General features: G+C 44.1%; 1 protein-coding gene across 5 annotated transcripts in view; it reads right to left on the reverse strand.

The window, feature by feature from the left end:
- Positions 1 to 11,934: 11,934 nt before the first annotated feature.
- Positions 11,935 to 20,158, reverse strand: part of GCLC (glutamate-cysteine ligase catalytic subunit) — a 34,544-nt gene continuing 26,320 nt past the window's right edge. For 4 of the 5 annotated variants that reach the window (XM_080340993.1, XM_080340989.1, XM_080340991.1 and 1 more), the window contains 5 exons: positions 19,632 to 19,736; positions 17,499 to 17,580; positions 17,299 to 17,402; positions 17,076 to 17,196; positions 11,935 to 13,643 (listed from right to left, as the gene is read on the reverse strand). In XM_080340993.1, the coding sequence (XP_080197119.1) occupies positions 13,438 to 13,643; positions 17,076 to 17,196; positions 17,299 to 17,402; positions 17,499 to 17,580; positions 19,632 to 19,736 (618 nt within the window). In that variant the 3' untranslated portion in view covers positions 11,935 to 13,437. The remainder of the gene's footprint in view (positions 13,644 to 17,075; positions 17,197 to 17,298; positions 17,403 to 17,498; positions 17,581 to 19,631; positions 19,737 to 20,158) is intronic. The other variant, XM_080340990.1, reaches the window with a different exon arrangement.

Consider the following 20,158-nt stretch of genomic DNA (forward strand, 5'->3'; position numbering starts at 1 on the left):
CAGCCCTGCAGCTTTCCAAAGGTGTTGGGTTTCTGTGGGGTTCCTGGGTACGCCCAGCAACAGAGGAGCAGGGAGACAGGGAGGAGGGATACCCACAGTATCTGCCTTCCGAACATCAGATCATGCACCTTACATCCTGTCCAGACTTCCCAATGCAGTATTTAGGCCCCAACAACACTTTCTCTTGGAGAAGATCCAAGATATTCAGAACAGATCTATGATGCTTCATCACACACAGCAGTGTTCTAGCTTCCTAATCTCACACCAGTCTCTGCACCAACCATGATACACAATTTTCTGCTCTTTTCCTCTTTCTGTTTGTGCGTGTCTCTGCCACAACTCAGTTGTTGACCATTGAACTAGATTGGAAACTTACATTAAGCCAAGCGATCGTCCATTTTGTACTAGTGGATAGACCAACATGGGCTGTGTTGTTGTGGATCTTGTACAGATCGTGGGATCAGAAAGAAGTAGTAGATCTTCAGATAACTGGAAGAAGCCTAATGTGATTGAAGCGATTTGGAGTAGTCAACATAGATTTATGAAGGTGAAATTGTGCTTAACCAGCCTGATAGCCTTCTATGATGACATGAGAGGCTTTGTAGATGAGTAAGTGGTTTTTATCTTTACATTAACTAGACTTTCAGGACTGTTTCCCATCACATCCTCATAGACAAGCGGAGAAGTATGGGCTTGATAAGTCAGTATTAAGGTGGACTGAAAACTGGCTCAATTGCCAGGCTCAGAGGGTTGGGGTCAGTGGCACAAAGTCCATCAGGAGGCCTGTCACTAGGGGTATATCCAGAAGTTGATACTAAGGCCAATATTAACATCTCCATTAGTAAACTGGATGATGAAGCAGAGTGCTTGCTCAGCAAGTTTGCAGATGATACAAAACTGGGAGGAGTGTCTGATGCACTGGATGGTCGTGCTGCCATTCAGAGGGACCTGGACAGGCTGAAGAAATGAGAGGAACCTCATGGAGCTCAGTAAGGAAAATACAAAGTCCTGCACCTTGGTAGGAATAATCCCACACTTCAGTAAAGGCAAACACTGGCACAGGTTGTCTGAGACTCAAATGCTGCTTGATTTTCACAAGGTTGAATAATAAATTTTGGACACTTTGCCATTGCCTGGAGCTGCAGTACTTGACCAGCCTTCTCAACTGTGAAGGGCTCCTTGAGTCCTATATAGGATGTGATATGCCATCAAATACTACTGGATATAACCACAAAGGCATAACAACAGTCCTCTAGTTCCATAGAGAGTCTGGTGGCAAAACCAAGAAAAGATTTGGGTATACAAAAGTTAGATTTCATTATTACTAATTTATAGCTATATCTTGTTGTTACCAGTGGAAGTTGGTGGGAGGTACATACACTACATCAGTACTAGTAAATGAAACAGTCCAAGGGGGCTGGCTCACCTTGAGGCCACCACAACTCATGTACATACAGCTAAGTTCTCTCCCCTCTGAGTAGCATGGCCCCATCCTGCCTGGGTAACTCTCAACCCATGGCTGCAGAGTCCTGTCAGCTCGGGATAGGTCTATGCAGGGAATAACGTAACCAAAATGACTTATATGCATACATTGTCAGGCAGGACTTTTTGCTTTCCTAGGGCTGTATATGAACCCCAAGATCTTTTTTCCAGCTCATGGGTATGGTTTGGTATCTCCATGGTTCAAAGCAACCAGTAGTTCCAACAAAGAGGCTAGTTAGTATTAACAAGCTGCTAGAGCAGTGTTGCCCAAGATATGGGCTGTACCCATTAATAGGGTTATAAAACATGACTGGAAAGGTACTTGGGGCAGGAGAAAGAACAGCTCTAGGTAGATTAATTCATTACCTGAGTAGTTAGGGAAAAGAGTATGAATGACTGAGTTCACTTACAGCAGGAACATGGAGCAAAACAGTTGAAAATGCTATTGTATATCAAAGTTAATAGGAAACACTGAGGTTTTCCTTACATCCCACTTAGTGAAGGTGGTTAGAGAGGTAGCTCCACCAGAGCCCTGAGTCCTCTCACGAGATGAAGCACCTACGTGTTCTGCATGACTGCTGAGAGGGCTGGGCAGGCTTCACCCTTCTGCCCAGGACCTGGCAACATGGCTGCCGCTGGTCTAGTTGCCTTCTGTGCAATGCTATTGTGTTTGGAGGGCTCACCCAGAAAGCTGAAGAGTTTGATTCAGCTGCACTCTCAGACAGTGAGAACCACCCTGCAGGAGGAACCACCAGGCATGATCAAGGCTCCCACCAGAGTCTCTTCTCAATTAACACTGAATTGTGTAAGAACGTAACTCAGTCAGGCTGGAGAGCCAATATTTTTTTCCCTGGTGAATGTGGATGCTTAGGGAAAGAACATGAGAAACATCCAGTATGAAATGATCCTTCCCTGACATATTTTCCACATTCCAGCAGTCTGTGACTTGGGGATTTCCTCAGGCAGAGATGGCACCCAGGCCACGACCACCAGAACATTTAGCATTAAATGAGATAATAACAATAATAGTAACGACAATGATGATGTTGCCACTATCTAGCTACTGTAGCTACAACTTTTCCATTAATTTGGCTAATCACCTGATGATCCTTTCCATATTTTGGCTCCCATAACATCTTGCATTGATGAGTTCCACAATTTACTTAGACGATTTAATTTTACGTACTCCTATCATGTTACTCCCCAGATGCCTATTTTCCAAGAGAACAAGTTCTAGCTTATTTTGTCTTCTTTGTTAGGAAAGGCCTTCTATTTTTCTGAAAATCGCCTTTGGCCTTGGCCATCTCTCACGCTCTTTTATGCTTTTATGAGATAAGGCAGGAAGAACACTGCACAGTAATGAAGATGTCAGCACATTGCAGATTTGTACAAAGGTTTAAAAATATCTTCTGTTTTGTTCCCTGTGGCAGCAAAGTTGAAGAAGGAGGAAGGAGAATTTCTATCCTTTCCAGAGACCCCTTAAAAATGTGTTAAGGAATTGTTTTAGGTACCCTGTGTGGAGATTATGTGTATTTGAGCCCTCTGAGGCAGCAGAGCATCTGACCATATGCTTTCTGAGAAATGCCGTAACCACAGGGTCTTGGGTCTTGTATGAACTCTGAGACAACACCTTTTTCTGCTAAGCCCTTCTTGAAAAAATGGAAGTGGCCACTGTTTCAATTTGTGGATTGCCATTGCTGATTGCTTACGTCCCAAAATGAGTCGCTCTGGGGCTTGGGCATTGCTGGTTTGGACGGTGAATGAACCTACACAGGTGTCTTGGCATTTCCCCTCTGTCTGGAGGGGTGTGTGCTGAGACACCTGAGAAACTGGAGGTCAAACGTGAAAGGAGTCTGGAGCTTGGATCCTTGTGGAAGACAGCAAGTGAGCAAGGGTCTGATGCCTCCACCCACCTTGGAAAGAACTGTTAACAAAAGTCAACGTTTATCATTCCCAAGGTAGATAAAAAATTGCCGTAAGCCTGCAAAAGCCAAAGTTTGTGTTAGAATCGCTGCTATGAGCAACATAAACCTTCAGCTAATAACCTAATGAAATTTAACAAGGGAAAGTGTAGAGTCCTGCATCTGGGCAGGAACAACCCCAGGCTCCAGTATAGGTTGGGAAGTGACATATTAGAGAGCAGTGTAGGGGAAAGGGACCTGGGGGTCCTGGTGGACAACAGGATGACCATGAGCCAGCACTGTGCCCTTGTGGCCAGGAAGGCCAATGGCATCCTGGGGTGTATTAGAAGGGGGGTGGTTAGTAGATCGAGAGAGGTTCTCCTTCCCCTCTACTCCGCCCTGGTGAGACCACATCTGGAATATTGTGTCCAGTTCTGGGCCCCTCAGTTCCAGAAGGACAGGGAGCTGCTGGAGAGAGTCCAGCGTAGGGCAACAAAGATGATTAAGGGAGTGGAGCACCTCCATTATGAGGAAAGGCTGAGGGAGCTGGGTCTCTTTAGTTTGGAGAAGAGGAGACTGAGGGGTGACCTTATTAATGTTTATAAATATATAAAGGGTGAGTGCCATGAGGATGGAGCCAGGCTCTTCTCGGTGGCAAACAATGATAGGACAAGGGGTAATGGGATCAAGCTGGAACACAAGAGGTTCCACTTAAATTTGAGAAAAAACTTCTTCTCAGTAAGGGTGACAGAACACTGGAACAGGCTGCCCAGGTGGGTTGTGGAGTCTCCTTCTCTGGAGACATTCAAAACCTGCCTGGACATGTTCCTGTGCGACCTCACCTAGGCGTTCCTGCTCCAGCAGGGGGATTGGACTAGATGATCTTTTGAGGTCCCTTCCAATCCCAAACATACTGTGATACTGTGATACTGTGAGCTGCTGTCCCACGGCAGCAGGACACCCAGCCATCGTTGCAGTGCTGCACTAGTTACATTGGACCCAGCCGCTCGCCAGCTTCCAGCCTCGCCTGTGAGAAGCTCCTTCTCCTCAGTGCCAAGTCCTGACATTTCAACGGAGGCAGGGCTGACAGCCCGGTCTCCCTGTAAAATTACCATTTTACCCCAGAAATGCTTCAGTCCTTTTCAGCTTTTATCTGCCACGCAGAAAGAAGCAGAGGGAGGATGGAAAGCCCAGCTTTTCTCAGGAGGAAGGAATCACTAGGATTTCTGTAAGAGAGTCGTCAGTTGGATGTCCAAAACCGGTTCCACAGCAGCCAGACGCAGAGGAGTTCCTGCCTGCCTTGCTGCATGCCAAAGCTAACGATGGAAGAATACAAAAGCATTCCTTGGCAGTCATTTGTGGATGTCTAAGTTGCAAGGAGTAGCTCAAAATTAGAGGAGCTTTTATTTTATTTCTATTTTTAAAAAATATTTTTAAGGCAAAATTTTGCAAACAAAAAGGCCTTCCATTACAAATACTACACCAGCCTTATCTCCTTTGGACCATTAAGCTTCACAGACACTGCTGAACTCTCCCCACTATCTAATCTTCATGGCTTTCTCTTGTTGGTTCGCTCCTGACTATCTCCTTGCTTTACCAGGTCGCCTTTGGTGGATTGTCCTCATCTTCCAACCTCTCTTACACAGCCTGCAGGTCTCCATTTCTGCTGTCTGTTCTCCTCTCTCTGGATTAGAGAAGAATTTCATTTGCCTGTCTTCTTGCAGACAATTTACAGCTTCCTCTTTGTGCCAGACCCATCTTCTTCTGCCCACACTGAATATCGGCTTGTTTCTTTGAGATCAGCTGCCAGATAAGCAGAGCTTGGCCAAACTGGAGCTCTTCAGAATCTTCCTCTTTTGCTTCTTTCTTCTTTTTTTTTGGCTTGTGGCCTGGGTATTCTCTCCCCATGCCCAGGCTGCCTAAGTCTTGCGGTATCTTCCTTTGTAAGGACAAGTAATGAGGCATTTTAAGAGGTGACTCATGCCTGTGCCTGGCTGCACAGGTGTTTCTGTCTCTTCCAGCAGCTGGGTGGTGGGAAGCAGGCACAGCCTCCCACTGTGCATCCCTAGGGCGTGGGGCTGTGGACAGGCAGCTGCAGAGGGGCAGGCAGCTGCCCTCCTCTGAGGCAGGGTAAAATCAGCAGGCAGGGCTGATGCTGGAGCAAAAGAAGCATTTGGACAGGAGACTCAACCATGGAGATGTCCTACTTGGAGAGAGAGAGACTGAGATGGAGGAGAAGATCCTCGAGGAGATGATGAGGTTGCCAAAGAGGAAAGCAATGATGAAACTTTCCCTGAAAGCCATCATCACAGTTCCTTTTGATTAGGCTCAGCTTTGCTTCTTGAAGAAGGCAGAGCTCATGGGAGCGCTAGGACATAGTGGCTGCAATTTGTTCGGTACATGGGAATTCAGGTTTTTTTCCTCATTCCTATCCAGACAGAAATCATTGAGCAAGTCACAAAATCAGGAGCTTCCTGTTACCTCTGTGTTTCCCACCCTGCTGAAACAGCTTTTGAAAGTGGCTGCTAAATCACCTGCTTCTGTTGCAGGGCCTGTCATAGCAGCTGATCTCCAGCTGGAGGGATGCCATGAAGGCACAGCACTAGTATTTAGTGATTTTGGCTCTATCTGTAATGTCCCCTGGGAGGCACAGGCAGCCTGTGGTACCCCAGGGCACAGCCTACAGGTGTCCTCTCACAGCAGGTGTTAGATAAACAAAATCTGACTGATTATTGTGTCCTTACTGCCCATGGGCTCCATCAGTAAAAATTGTTTGTAAGGAAGTAGCTAGTACAGACAAAATGTATACCTGTTCCATATTTGTTTATGATAAAAGATAAGAAATGGGTATGTGAGGCTATCACTATGTCATCTCTGTCCAATTCGGCACAGCCAGGGAAATGTAGCTGAAGTGGTTTGATGACAAAATTGATCACATACTTTTCACTTTATTTGTGATTAAAGCATCAAACTCACTACACCACATCGTCCCATGGGCTCTTCTAGACCAGCATCTAGACCGCTGCCTGTTGAAATGGATGGATCTTACTGTGCGGTGCTCTAGTGTGTTGTTGCAATAGCAAATGTGTTTGGCAACAGAGTTTTCACACTACAAAACTCAGCTGGCTGCATTAGGACAAGAGGAGATAAACCCTCCCTTTCCGGATGGCAGCAGAGCTGGAAGCAGAAGACAGCTGTGCTGACGTCCTGATCCTGGCAGACAGTCCCTTCCTCTGGACAGCCTGGTCCTGGAGGAAGCGTTCCTCTCCACCAGAGAACAGCTTGCTCTGGTATATCTTGAAAACCATCACAAAGCTTTGTAAGAACGCATGGGCACAGGAGGCAGCCAGTGAGAAACACAGCAGCCCGCAGAGTTTATCCCTGGATACTCTTGTTGCACAGTTTGAATCTTCCAAGATTCCTTTCTGTTGCAGGGATTTTGCTTTTCCAAGGTAAAATGAGAAACAACGTCTTGTCCTAGCACTGTGTTAGGATTCAGGGCAAGTATCACATTTTATTGGCTCACTGCAATGCCAAATACGCCACATTGCTGGAAGCTGGAGTGGCAGCCAGAGGGACTGAGGTGGCTGCAGGGCTGCCCTCTCCTCCCCCAGCCACCCCACATCCTCAAACCCTTGTGACCGGAGAGGGAACGGGCAGATGCTGGCGACACCACGTGTGCTGGGATGACTGGGATGCGGACAGTCAGAATGAGTTTCCAGGAACAGGTGGATGCCCCTTTCCAGAGCGCTGCTTTTCACACGTGCCTCTGGAAATGGCCTCATCCTTCACCCAGCAGAAGCGGTGGGACTTGTGATAGTCAGTCTGTGCTGTAAGGAAAGAGGAAAAGACTAAAGTCTGGAATATACTGTTTTGTACCATTCACTGAGGAGGCTCAGACAGTTTTTTTTACAACAGTGTGTGAAGTTTGTTGTCTAGAGGTGAGTATTTTAAGAGCAAGACCTAGCTGCATTTGAAAGGAGAGCCCTCTTGTTCATCTCACATTGCCATCCAGGGTATGTCATGTCCAGAAGCACTTGGATGTTACACATTTTAATTCAGACAGTGGCAATTTTGCTCTCAGCAGTGCAGTTGTGCAGCTGAACTGAATGCTTGAAAGGGACAAGCTGACCTATTTTCCAGCCTGCGCTCCAGCATAACCTTTTGAAACACGCACCGGGCCTGCCCTGCTCGTACAACATCTACACAGCAGGTCTGCCAGGAGGGGTCCCGGCCGGGTGTCCCCGGGCAGCCCCCGCACCGGCCTCAGCTCCCTCTGCCCTTTGCCGGGTGGAAAGCATCAGGCGAGGGCTGCAAAGTCAGCGCAGCTGTTCTAGTGAGCTCCTGGAGCTGTGCCGGGACACCAGCACATGGAGGGGTTTGCACTGGGTGCATGGGCTGGGGCGAAGCTCATGAGTCAAAATCCGCGGAGGATTTTGACCTGAAATACCCTTGTGGCTCTGGCTCCTTTTTTCTCTTTACTCCTCAGTGAACAGTTATTTTCTCTCTCCGGCTCTGCCTTGCCTGTGGCCTTAGGGGGCCACCTAGGGCTGGGCCTGGGCTTAGCAATGAGCTTTTCCCGACCTCACCGCCCCAGCGCCATGAGCTCACCCAGCAACGACCCTGGCTGGTTTTCCACTCTCCCTGCCGGGCTTGTTTTGCTTTGCTGGCAATGTTAACGCTGTCGTAGCGCAGGGATCACATCGGACTTTATATTGCACTGCTCTAGCTCACCCTGCCGAGGTGAGGAATTACAAGCAGAAGCAGTTTGTGCTCGGTAGCCTGGGTTGTATCTGAGACACAAAGCACAATGCAGCCACATCTGCCACTCACCAGGATCAGGGGCTCTGGAGAGAGCTGGCTGCTGGCTGGGCCTCCCTCCCGTGACATCCCTGGCCACCCTCTGTCCTGTTGCTGTTTAAAATCAGATGCGCTTTAGCTGATGCCAGAGGGATGAGTAATGCACAGGAACGCTGCAGGGTGGGGTGGAGGGTATGACATGTTGGTGATGCTGAGCCTTGCCTCCCCTTGCTGGTAAGGTGGTTGTGGTTTGTGGTTTTGGTTTTTGTTTTTTTTTCTGGAAGGCTTTCCTGTTTTTCATTAAGCAGCTGCGTGATGGTCTCTGGGCAAGGAGTCCCGGTCCCTTACACGGCCAAGAAAAATACTTTAAGTTCTTGGCCCCTGAATGCCCATGTGGTAAGCTGGCAGGGATTAGAAGTCCAGCACTGCATGTGCGTGCACGGATGGGAATGGATGGGAAGGGGTATAGTCCAACCTAGCAAATGGTTTAAGGGAAAGAATAAACCTAACTGAAAATTGTTGGAGAGTTTGAGGTCACCTTGGAACAGCTGCTTTCCCAGTGCAAATCAAAGAGTGGGGAGAAAGTGGGACATTTCAGAGACTTGCTGGTCATAGGCTTCACTCCTTTACACTTTCTTCCCCACTACCCCAGCCTCCTCTTCTGAACAATAACACGCCAGAGCAACATACACAAAGCAACTCCTCCCTTCCACATGGACTGGCTGAAGTCAGGGGTAACCAGGCACTCTTTAAAATGCCTTCATCAAAATCTGTACCATCATCCCCATAAAAAACCTCCTTTCTTTTGATCTGATTGCATTTAATAGGAATTTGGACTTTCTCCAGAGTAAGAACAGTTGTTGCTGCATAAATATTTTATAAACTAGCATTTTTTCCAGCCAAATCACAAATTCTGGAAAGTCAACGATGAGGAGCCATCATGCACCAACACTTCCATTTGTGACTGCAGGAGGTGGCCATCCTGGGGGAATACATAGGGGGCTGCCAACACCTGCCAGCGCTTCACCTTCTGTATGCCGAGGACACTGCCATTCAGTTCTTAATTTGCAGCTCAGTGAATCCTGATAGAGAAAACATTAAGCACACGTAGCAGAGAGGAGAACCCAATATCCCATGTTCTCACAGTGAGGCTGTGTGGGCTGCGGGACAGAGCAGGGAGCGGTGCCGCCCGCGGGCTGGGGGCACAGCCGCGGTGTTTGCACAGCGCCGAGGCATCGCTGGGTCCTGTTCTGCCTCCCAGCGAGTTCGCTGGGGGTGGGCAGGGGGTCAGGAAGGGACACAGCCAGGCAGCTGACCCCAGTTGGCCAAAGGGACACTCCACACCATAATAGCTTCGTGTTCCTCTATAAAATAGAAAGTGAGGGTTTTGTCTTCCAGCACAGCTGTAGCTCAGAGATGGGGTTGGTGGGAGCTGAGTGGTTGCCTTTGCTTTTCCTGTTCTTTTCCTCTTTCCTTCCCTTATTAAAATGTCTTTGCCCCAACACACAAATTTTCTTGCTTTTGCTCTACCTACTCTCCCCTCTCCCACTGTGAGGGAGCGAGTGGGTGCTGTGGGTGCTCAGCTGCTGGCTGGTGTCAACCCACCACACAGAGAAAGAGAGGAGTCAAACCTGGTTTATTAATCCCTTCTCATTGTCCTTTTTTTTTTTGGCAATTATTTGAAATGGGGCCCTTGACTCCTTTCGGCATTAGTGATTCAGTCACACATAAGAAAGGTTGCAGTTCAACTCTCCTTCAGTTTACACTAGATCCCATTCCTGTAAAATACTCTTGATTGCACGTGCTCTGGTGTCCTTCAGTTGAGAGGCACAATGAAGACTGACAATGCTGTGTGGGCAGGTTGGGCTTAACTCACATGGCGAGAATCACAAAAAATGATATTCTGCCACCTGTCCACCCCAGGAGCTGCACTGTCCCCTCCTCCCTCAGGGTACGAGTGCACTCCTTGCAAAGCTCACCGTTTACAAACGCTGTTTCTGTTTCTCCCCAGAGTGGCTTCAGAAAAATTCCAATGAAGCATCAGGTCTTTAAGACCTCAAGAGACAGTGTTTCTGCTATAATGCTAAAATTGCACATTCTTGCTTCCATTCCCTTGTAAATCACCGGTTCTTGAACTGTTCGGTGTCACACTTAACAGCCACCTTTTGATACTACCACAGCAAAGGGAACTATTGCATTTCTCTCCCCTAATCTCCTCTGCTGGAGCAGAGAACATCCTGAATAGCTTATTTTCGCATGTGTATGTGTTGCGGATTATCCTTAGGAGGCAGTTCTAGGGAAGGACCTGGCTCTTGAGAAGGGACTGCAGCAATCCTTTTCTGCTAAAACCCAGCTCCCACCATCCAGAGAGCTGCTGAAATAACCTCAGCTCCTGCCACCAGCACCTTGTGTAGCAGGAGGTCTCTCAAATTTACTGCAAAACCATATCAGCACACTTAAAAATATTAAACAAAATGACTACAAATAAAAGATGAGGTAATTTTTCAGGAAACCTCAGTTCAGCTTCTACAAGCTGCATGGTGCTTGTTTCACAGAGATCAGGTGGTTTCTGTGGGACCAAAGTATCATACAAAGCTTGCTGCTCCACTCCCAGGAAGGCAAACTGCGTGCAGAGCTGTGTGTGCACACAAAAAGAGCCACATGTTAAAGATTTAGGCCATGATAAAAGCATAGCTAAAGTAATCCAGAAATAAAGACACTTGTACTCAACAAGTTTGACTCTCAAGAGAAAACTGGGCATCAGAGTATTGTTTAAAGCATTGAGACCTCTGGATATCACCACAGGATCTCCTAGGTGAAAACTGAGTGGAAAACTTGAAGCAAATTACTGGGGTTGAATTCGGGTCAAAACATTAGCAATCATGGGGAAAGCCATGACTGATATATTATTGAGATCTTTGGGCAAGCAATCAACCACATTTCAACTCAGGTGCTCAGTGTTTCTTTCCCTCCCTTTGCTCCGGTGGCTGTTGGAAATGTCATTATTTCCAGGAGAGTGCTTCATGACTGCAGGACCCAAAATCCTGAATCCACAGCCCAAGGGAGCTTCTCATGCTTTCGGCAGATCAGCCAGAGCTTGAGGTTTGGCTTAGGGCTTGCTTCTCCACCTCAGATACCACACAGCCACCTCCACGGCATATTCAAAACTGGTGGCAGAACGTGCTGCTCCCTGCAGCACCTCTGGTTTGCCCTGAGAGCCTTCACCCTGCCACACCACCCAGAACAGGCTGGAGCACATTCCTTCACTTCACATCTGGGGAACGTGAGCTGCTCAGATACCACAATCATGGACACCTCAACAAACAAGCGACAGCTTGGTGTTTTATCTTCCCTGTCCTTTCTGAAAACACACGTACAAGAACCCATGAGGGATTACAGCCACAGTGTTTAGGCATGACAAGATTTCCTGTCACAGTTCAGTAGCCACCTACTAAGCCAGAAGGGTGATTTAATAACAATTTAAAGGGGAAAAGGACACATGTTGATGCAATATGAGCAGGAAAGCATTTTAGCTTTTTTTTCAGTGGTCTTCAAAGCCCAGCAGCTGATGCTGTGCAAACAGATGGTACCAGGACACAGATTTCTCTGTTGCAGGAGGGGCAGACAACTTGCCATTATTCCTGAAAAGTTCCCCTGCGAACAAAGTGAGTCTGGATGAGCTGTACTTCCCACATACATAAACTCCTCCTTTTTAAATCTGAAAATGTGGGTTCAAGTCATGCAAGTGACCAAAAAGTACTGCAAATTTTATTTTTTATTTCCTTGTTACAGAAACTAAATTAGCATAACATCTCAGTTAAAACAAATTCACCACCACAGAAAAAGAAAGCATTTTTTTATTCTCTAAAGCACACCTGCGAACACAGAACAAAGTCTAATGTCAGTACATAAAAGCTGCTGCTTAGTGCACCTCTTCATTGCAGTTTCTCCATTAGTTCTTTTTTTTTTAAAAAAACCCAAAACATTATACCTTAGATACTTATATTTGCTTGCATTAAGCTTTGCATTATCTACCCAAAACGCAATTCACTTCTAGTAGTCGGTTAAGCTAAATCAAGAAGGTCCCTTAAGTTTGCTTTATTTACAATTGCAATGGCTAAATTTTAAATACTTTACAGTCACTCCCAGCACTGGCTCCTAGTTCAAAGGATTAGTGCATTCCATGTTTTCTTCATAACTATTTTCTAGAGGGGATTAAGTTGTCCATACCTATGGCTATGTAGGTACCTCAGCTATCTACATGAAGTACCTTACAGGAAATAATCATGCTGACAAAAATATTTATAATAATGAATGATAAACTGAACCTTTAGGAAGAATGGGCAGGTCCTTGGTTTTGTGCCACAGCCACTGACTGTGGGAACCGCAGCAATGTGGGAGACGGAGCAGTTCAGGAGTGCTGAAGTCCAGAGCGGGGCTCTCTGGTTCATTTGGAAAGATCTTCCTGCTCAGCTCTCAGTCCCTCCTCTCTTCCACCACCTCTTCCCTTCCACTGCTTTTTTTTTTAATTATCAGGCAAATTTCTGAACTGCGATAGTGTAGAAATTTGCTTCAGAGGGGAAAAAAATAATGATGCACCTGCAGACAGGCAGACTTGGGTTATCTGAATAAAGACAGATTTGTTCCTTTGAGTTTTACAACTTATGAGTAGATGCGGGTCTTGTGGCAACTGAGAAACTGCTGTAAATATTACCAAATAGGATGCACATGCATTTATCTGTTCTTATATACTTTCAAAACCCAAATGGAAGCAAGAAGTATCTGCGATTCAGGTAGGTCTGTAAGATTTTTGTTGTTGTTACACAATAAGGTAGATTGCTTAGCACATTCCAGGTTAAAAAAATTACAGTAAACATCCAGTAACTGGAATGCATATAATATACAAGTACCATTACATTTACAAAGGTGTTCAGGACGATTTTTCTTTCTAGAATAAGCATAAAAAAAGTTACAAGCTAATTCACAATAACTTTAGATACAATGTTATTAAAATACATTGATGTTAATCATAAAAATATTTTACTATTTACATGTATATTGTATAAACCTTAACAATAAGAATATGCCCATTTTAGGATGCCTTAAACGAATATTTAGACAAATTGGCCCATTTTTATAGTGCAGTATCCCTGTTTTGGTTTTCACACCATGAAACTGTACCAGATTCACAGTATCTTTGCTAGTGCTTGGCTAAAAGGCTTAAACTTTCTGTTATTTAAGAAACATTCATTCATTACAAAGAGCCAGTTTTATTTCCACTTTGTTTCTTATTAAATCCTACCCCCAACAGTTCAGGACACTCTGCCTGGCCTTGTGCGATTTGGTTGCATCTCCAAATAAGGCTGTAATTCATTTCATCAGTTATCACGCTATCTTGCTTGTAGTCTGGATGCTGGGCGATAAATTCCCTCATCCATCGAGCAACTGTCATTAGTTCTCCTGTGGGCAAGGGGAAGTCAAGTTTCACATTTTATACATCTCATTTAGCAGGATGACATCCAAAGTTGCATACATTATATATGCAATCAATGAATAGTCCTTGCTTTCATGAGAAACACATTCCTATACATATATATATATATCTAAAAAATATGGCTAACCTGCAGGCACAATTAAGCTGACATATTGCTGGTAGTCTAAAACCCATGTGTCTAGTGCAATCTTCAAACTTGGAGATGTTGTAATGAGACAGCACAGAGACAAGCAGCTACTAGAACAGGTGTTACCAACAGCTTGTATAGCAAGAGGTCTTAAACATGCCGTTTAACAGAGGCAAATCAACAGGCACCACTACAACAATTACATATGTCTAAAATAATTTGGAAGCTGATCCATCCAACTCAAGTGCCAGCTTGCTTCTGTCTACCTTGACATTTGGGTAGGCTGATGGGATGCTCAACGAGCATAGCAAAATTTTCATTGCTACTGGAACCTCAGCTTCCTTCTAAGAGTGGGAAGAGTCAAGGGCTTCCACTACAGAAATGTTTGGTTTAAGAATATTATAAAAAGCAGGAAGAATCAAATTAAGGAAAGCAAGGAGGAACACACAAGTAAGAAGTAAAGAGCATCATCACTATTTAAAGACATCAGTGGTTTTGAACAGAGGTACATGAACAGAAATCAGAAAAACTGCAAAAACAACAGGAAAGAAAAGCAGAATAAAAAAAGGTTATTAGAAATAAACATGTCCCTTAAAAAACAAAAGTCATGTTTTAAATAAAGGAGAGGCCAGAATATATACTTCTACATAAGAAGTGAGCAGAAAAAGCACCACCCAGGAAGCATTATTTGTTGATGGCATTAAAAGCTCACATGAAAACTTTCTCAAAGCAACGAGAAGCAGGGGCCCTGCAAGAAAATCAGTGGGGCTGGGATGTGAGCGGAGCAGAGCATAAAAAGACACACATTTTTAGACTAAAAGCCGCTGCAGGCTGTCAGTACAGAAGGAGGTGAGAGCGCAGTCCAGCTCACACCAACACAGACACCTTGTGGTCAGGCAGTCCAGTCACTCCCCATCCTTTGTGGTGGTGGAAATCTGCAGCACCTTCATGTGAACACGGCGTGCAGCTCTCAAAGAATATACAAATAATGGGAAAAGGCACCATAGACTGACAAAAGGTATGAGACAACTTCTAAGCGAGGAGAGACAACACAAAGGTAATTTCAAGTCTGGAAGCAACAACATACTGTAGAAGTTTGCAAGATCATGAATGTTGATGAGAAATGAGTCAAGAAACATGGTCCTACAATGCAAGAACTAAAAGGCATATGATGGAACAAGTGCCTTTAAACACACAAAACTACAGGAATTATATTCTTCACAGAGCATGTAATGAAATTTTGGCATTTTTTATTGAATGACTTTATGGGGGCCAAAAGCATAACTGCTTCAAGAAGGGTAAGGCATAGATCATGGAAATGATGCTTGTGAGCAGTCACCAAGCACCACGATTATTGCACAACCTCCACCTGAGAAAGCATCCACACTGTAGACAGCCAGGAACCTGGAGACCATGCCAGGACAAGGATCACTTCATGCTGCTACCTTAACATTGCTTGCATTAAAATCTGGTGATGGTCAGCAGCTGCTGCCGGCCCAGCAAATCTGTGGTCTCACTGAGAGGTGGCAGTCACACACCAGCCAGCTGTGCTGCCAGAAAAGGTGTGGTGGAAGCACAGATGAACTGCGCTGGGGCAAGGTTAAAGCCACAGCAGCTGTGGTGCAGCAGTTCACTCTCATGAGTGATTGGTGCTCACCATTTGAGGAGTCTGAAAAATGGCCACTCTCTGTGGACTTGTCTCATGCTAGACAGACTGCAGTTCAGGAACATTTGATTTAAGATTGAGAGTAAACTGGAATAATCCAAAGCTACAATTACGAAACATAATGGCACAGCAACACAATACCGAATGCAAATTTTCGTTCTTATGAAGCATTTAAGAATCATTTTGGTTCATCAGAGTTAAGATACAAAGCTTAGACTCTACTACCTCACCCTCACACCTTTTCGGTCTGTGTAAACACAGAAACTGACTTTCGCAATGCCTGTGACTTCTCACCAGGTAGCAAAGTTGTTCTTTGGAAGGGGAACACTTGCCTCACAGGGCTGAGCTCAGGTCATTAGCTCTTGGAAAAAACCTCTACAGGACTTATGTATCCCTTGTTTTTCCAACAGCATTCTTCTGAAGAAAAAAACCCCAACAACAAACAATGGAGTATTTCAAAAGCATTGCTATTCTGAGGGCTCATGTGCTTCAGACATTTTCTTCCTGCCAGTTTCTCTTCTCTCCCTTAGTTAAGCCAAGCATCAAATCCCTGCCTATGCTCACTGAGGGCCAGAAGCCTCCTACAAACATGCAGCCTTAGGAGAGAAAATTTACAGTGAAAGCTGTAATTAATTAAAACTTGTTACCATTCTGAAATACTGCTAAAGTACTGAATTACCAGGTAAGAGAAAGTTCTGATTTCCACCTCAGCTTTAAAAAAGTCTTTACCTGGAAGCTCCTACAGCAATTTTCAAGAATTAAAGAGAAATGCAACACTTTAATTTAAAACCAATGAATATATTTCACTGTGGAAGGGGAAAGATGATTGACTTATGAGACTAAAATTAACTGTCTAGCTAAATTTACAGCAAGGCAGACATACAAGGGATTTACATATAGAAAGGTATAAAGCTGCTGCAGATTGTGCTATGCATCCAGTTCTGAATGAAAAGTTTAGCCTGCACTCACCATACTGCTGCATATTAAGACGGAGCATAAGAAGTCTTTATACCATCTACCTTCAAAGCCACTGCAACATGAAGAAGACAGGGGAAGAGCCTGGTTTGCTCTTCCTCGAAGGAGTTCTGTTACTTAAGGAAGGACTTTCTTATCAGGGAGCTAAAGACCAGGTCCCTGGCTCTTCCATACCAGACTTTAAACTTATGAATACTTTGGAGTCACGTCAGTAACACCAGGCTATCAGACCCAGCCTCACATACACGTACAACACTCAAGTGACAGGCAAAGGGGATTGTAGTAGTTTGCACATATACTGAAGTGAACAATACAGTGGTAAAAGCAGCAGTATGAGGTGCTGAAAACAGAAGTCTTGGATTGGAGATACACTACCCCTATGCTGTAATTGTATAAATTACTCTGAATTTAAGTTCTAAAATGGATTACCAAATATTTATAGTCAGAATTACACAGGAACAGATTTAAGCCAGAGTACACATTGCAGTCCTTTGCTCCGATGATTAAACACTTAACCAGACAGGCACAGCTGCCACCAGTTTTACCCATCTGAGAACTAGAGAACAAGCCCAATTACTGTCCTAGTAGAAAAGTGCCAGGAAAATCAATACCCAAAAGTGTCAAACGTACCAGACGCTCTCTTTTTTATTAGCTTCAGGTAGTTTAGGATGGTGCACCTTGTGTCCACATCCACCTCCATGCTTTCAAGATAGGAATTTAAAATTGGGATCAAACCAGGAAAGACTCCTTCCTGTGTAAGAGAACAGAGTCAGCATAAAACACACTCAATCTGATCTCTGGGAGGGTGGAGTAAAGGGAAAGGTTGTGTGTTCCAGGTAGAAGAGGCTATGACCTTCCCATTGATAATTGTATCAATGCTCATCAGGGTGTACTCTTCCGTGTCGGTGCCCGTCCCGTTCTGTGCAGAGCCACATCCATCCACAAGAGCGTTTCCACCTTAACAGGTGACAAAGGGAAAGGAAGAAGCAGTTAGAAGGCAAGAGGTGCACTCAACATCCACAACAGCGTTAATCAGAATGCTTGTTGTGATACCTTTGCAAATATCTTTTCTGAAGTAAAACATTCCCTGCCGGACAGCATCTCTTTTCTGGGCCATCTTCATGTTTTCATCCACCTGGCAAAAGAGGTATTTCAGAGACTTGTGACATATTAGAAAACTAGGACTCTCCAGACTCTCACATTTTGGTCTCATTAGTTGAAATGTCTATGTTTCTTATTATTTCATCACACAAGGCCAATCCGTGGAGATAAGTTTTGTTTCATTGTTCAGGGGTCCCAAGCAGAACCACAAAGAGATGACATCCTATGAAATTAGGTCTCCATAGAAAAGGTAATGGTATTATGTTAGAACATGCTATGCTAATCTTTTGAGTTTGGATGAAAACACAGGAACAGCTGTGATTAACAGGTTGCATCCCATATGGCAGATTTTGAGTATTTAGATGCAATTTACAGAAGAAGAAAATTGCCATTTCCCTAGCCACAGTTTGCTGCTCTTACTAACAAGATAATTTAAATCTTTAGAAGAGTTATGGCTGTATTAAACTTTCGGAAACAGAATTCCAGTAACTTTGTATGTGAATCGTATCTGTTTAATACTCAAACATCTATTAGATAGTTAGGTAAACTCAGACTGCTAGTAAAAATCTTCTGAATTGCAGGCTCCTTGGAAAGTCTACAAAGTACAAAGCACCGCTCATACACTCTGCAAACAACATAAGTATTGCTCTGTCTGGATGGAAGATTTTGTCCAATTTCTTTGATTAGCAGGTTCTCAGGGAATTAACATGACAAAGCTTTAGGACATTAGCTTTACTGTGTTGCCTGCAGGAGGAGGATATGATTTGCTGAATTCTTTGTTTGACCTTTACTTATGAGCAATGCGAAAATCTTCACTTCCTACCTTTCAAAGCTTTGTTTTCAAAACTGTTTTTGTTCATTTTTTATTATGAAACCTATTTACACAACAGGCTGTTTTGAAAGTTTAAAAGAACTCCAGTCCTAGCTGACAGGAATACAACCGCACTCAGACAGCAAAGATTAGTGTGAGATTAGTCCCATAAACCCGTATTATTTTACTTGAAAGAGGCAGGCTTACCCATGGTTGTGCAATTCTGTGTTGCATTACCTGCCAACTTACTTGGAAAGCTCAAGCAACATTATGTCTCCCTCAACCCCCCAACTCTGTTGAAGTTCTTTTGGCACCCAGTCTCTTTTCCAGTCTTCCAAATAACAGTATAATTAAGGACTCTCAGTGCTGAAGTGATGCATTGTTTATAGAATCTGAACTGCCTGACACCAGGAAAAGAACTCCTCTTTTTAGAAATTATTCCAACTTTATGGTATGATTACTGTTAAAACTTTAGTATTTTTCTCCATTTAATTAAAAACACTACAAAAAGCAGCAGGATACTACTGCTACGGTATAGCCAGCGCTGGCAGTATTTTCTAGTATAGAGCATGTCAACAGTCTGTTGTGCTGCAAGACATTTTTTTAAACGACTTGCAGGATTACCCATTCAAAAAGAAATGTTCTGTTCAGGTGCCTCAGGAACATGTACAAGGACAGTTTCACCCCAAACAGGTCAGCAATTAAGCACAAGATAAAGGAAAAAAGCACATTTTACTCAGCTGTGACCAGAATCAGCAGTATTAGTTTTCACTCAAATACTGTGCAACACTAAGCATGCTGAACTCCTCCTTTCCCTCTCCACCAAATACAAACATAACAGAGAATAAGAACCCAAGACATAGGCAACAGCCATGTTAAAATAAATATCTAAGTTTGTTTTTATTTTGACTTTGGCAGGTTATTTTCCCCACATGTAAAATGGTGGAAACATGCCCCTTCCCAGTCTCAAAACAGTTCAGTGACAATGGTATTTCTCAACACTGCTGCAGCAGTCAGACACTGTTAGGGACCACAGAGATTCCCACAGTATTTGTCTATAAAGCTTGATATCATGAGACAGCAGTAAAATATTTGCTTAATACTGTAGGGTTGAAATTGATCCAAAGCACTGGTACAGATGGAAAAAGAATGAAAGATGAAAATGACTTTCTCTAAGTGCATAAATATTAGTTCCTAGATTGCAGAGGATGAAAATCAGACTTGATACAAATACATTGCATTTAGGTCTAATAGATTTGATCTTTCACACCTACCTTGGACAAAGGAATGAGAAAATCTAGTTTATATGACAGAATCACTCTGGTTAGCAATACCACGAACACAACATATGCAGAATTTTCAAAGTCTGTTAACTGGACCTAGACATCAAAGAATTAGAAGTTAAATCACTTTAGTGGAAACACACTAATGGAAGTAGATAAATATTTGGGAGAATTTAAAACAGTTTGACTTGAAGGTTCATGTCGGTACTTGTATTCACACACACTCTGCCAGCAGAGATGGTGAAGGACGAGCTGGAATCATGAACGGTGACTTCAAATGCACAATGCACGCACACACCTCAGGAAAACCCACCCTATGACCCAGTGCCAAAGCACACTTGCGTTTCAAAAGCCCGTCTAACAACCTGCACCTTCGGCTCTCTGTGTAACTAAAAACACATAATAGCTTTTAAATTTCCACTTTAAAGGGATTAAATTCAGACAGCTCAGAAACAGACAGCTATAAAATAAAAGCCCTTGTGAAAAACAAAACAATGATAGCAGAATTGTCCGTACAA

Source organism: Nesoenas mayeri, assembly GCF_963082525.1.
Source record: "Nesoenas mayeri genome assembly, chromosome: 3".
Lineage (NCBI taxonomy): Eukaryota > Metazoa > Chordata > Aves > Columbiformes > Columbidae > Nesoenas > Nesoenas mayeri.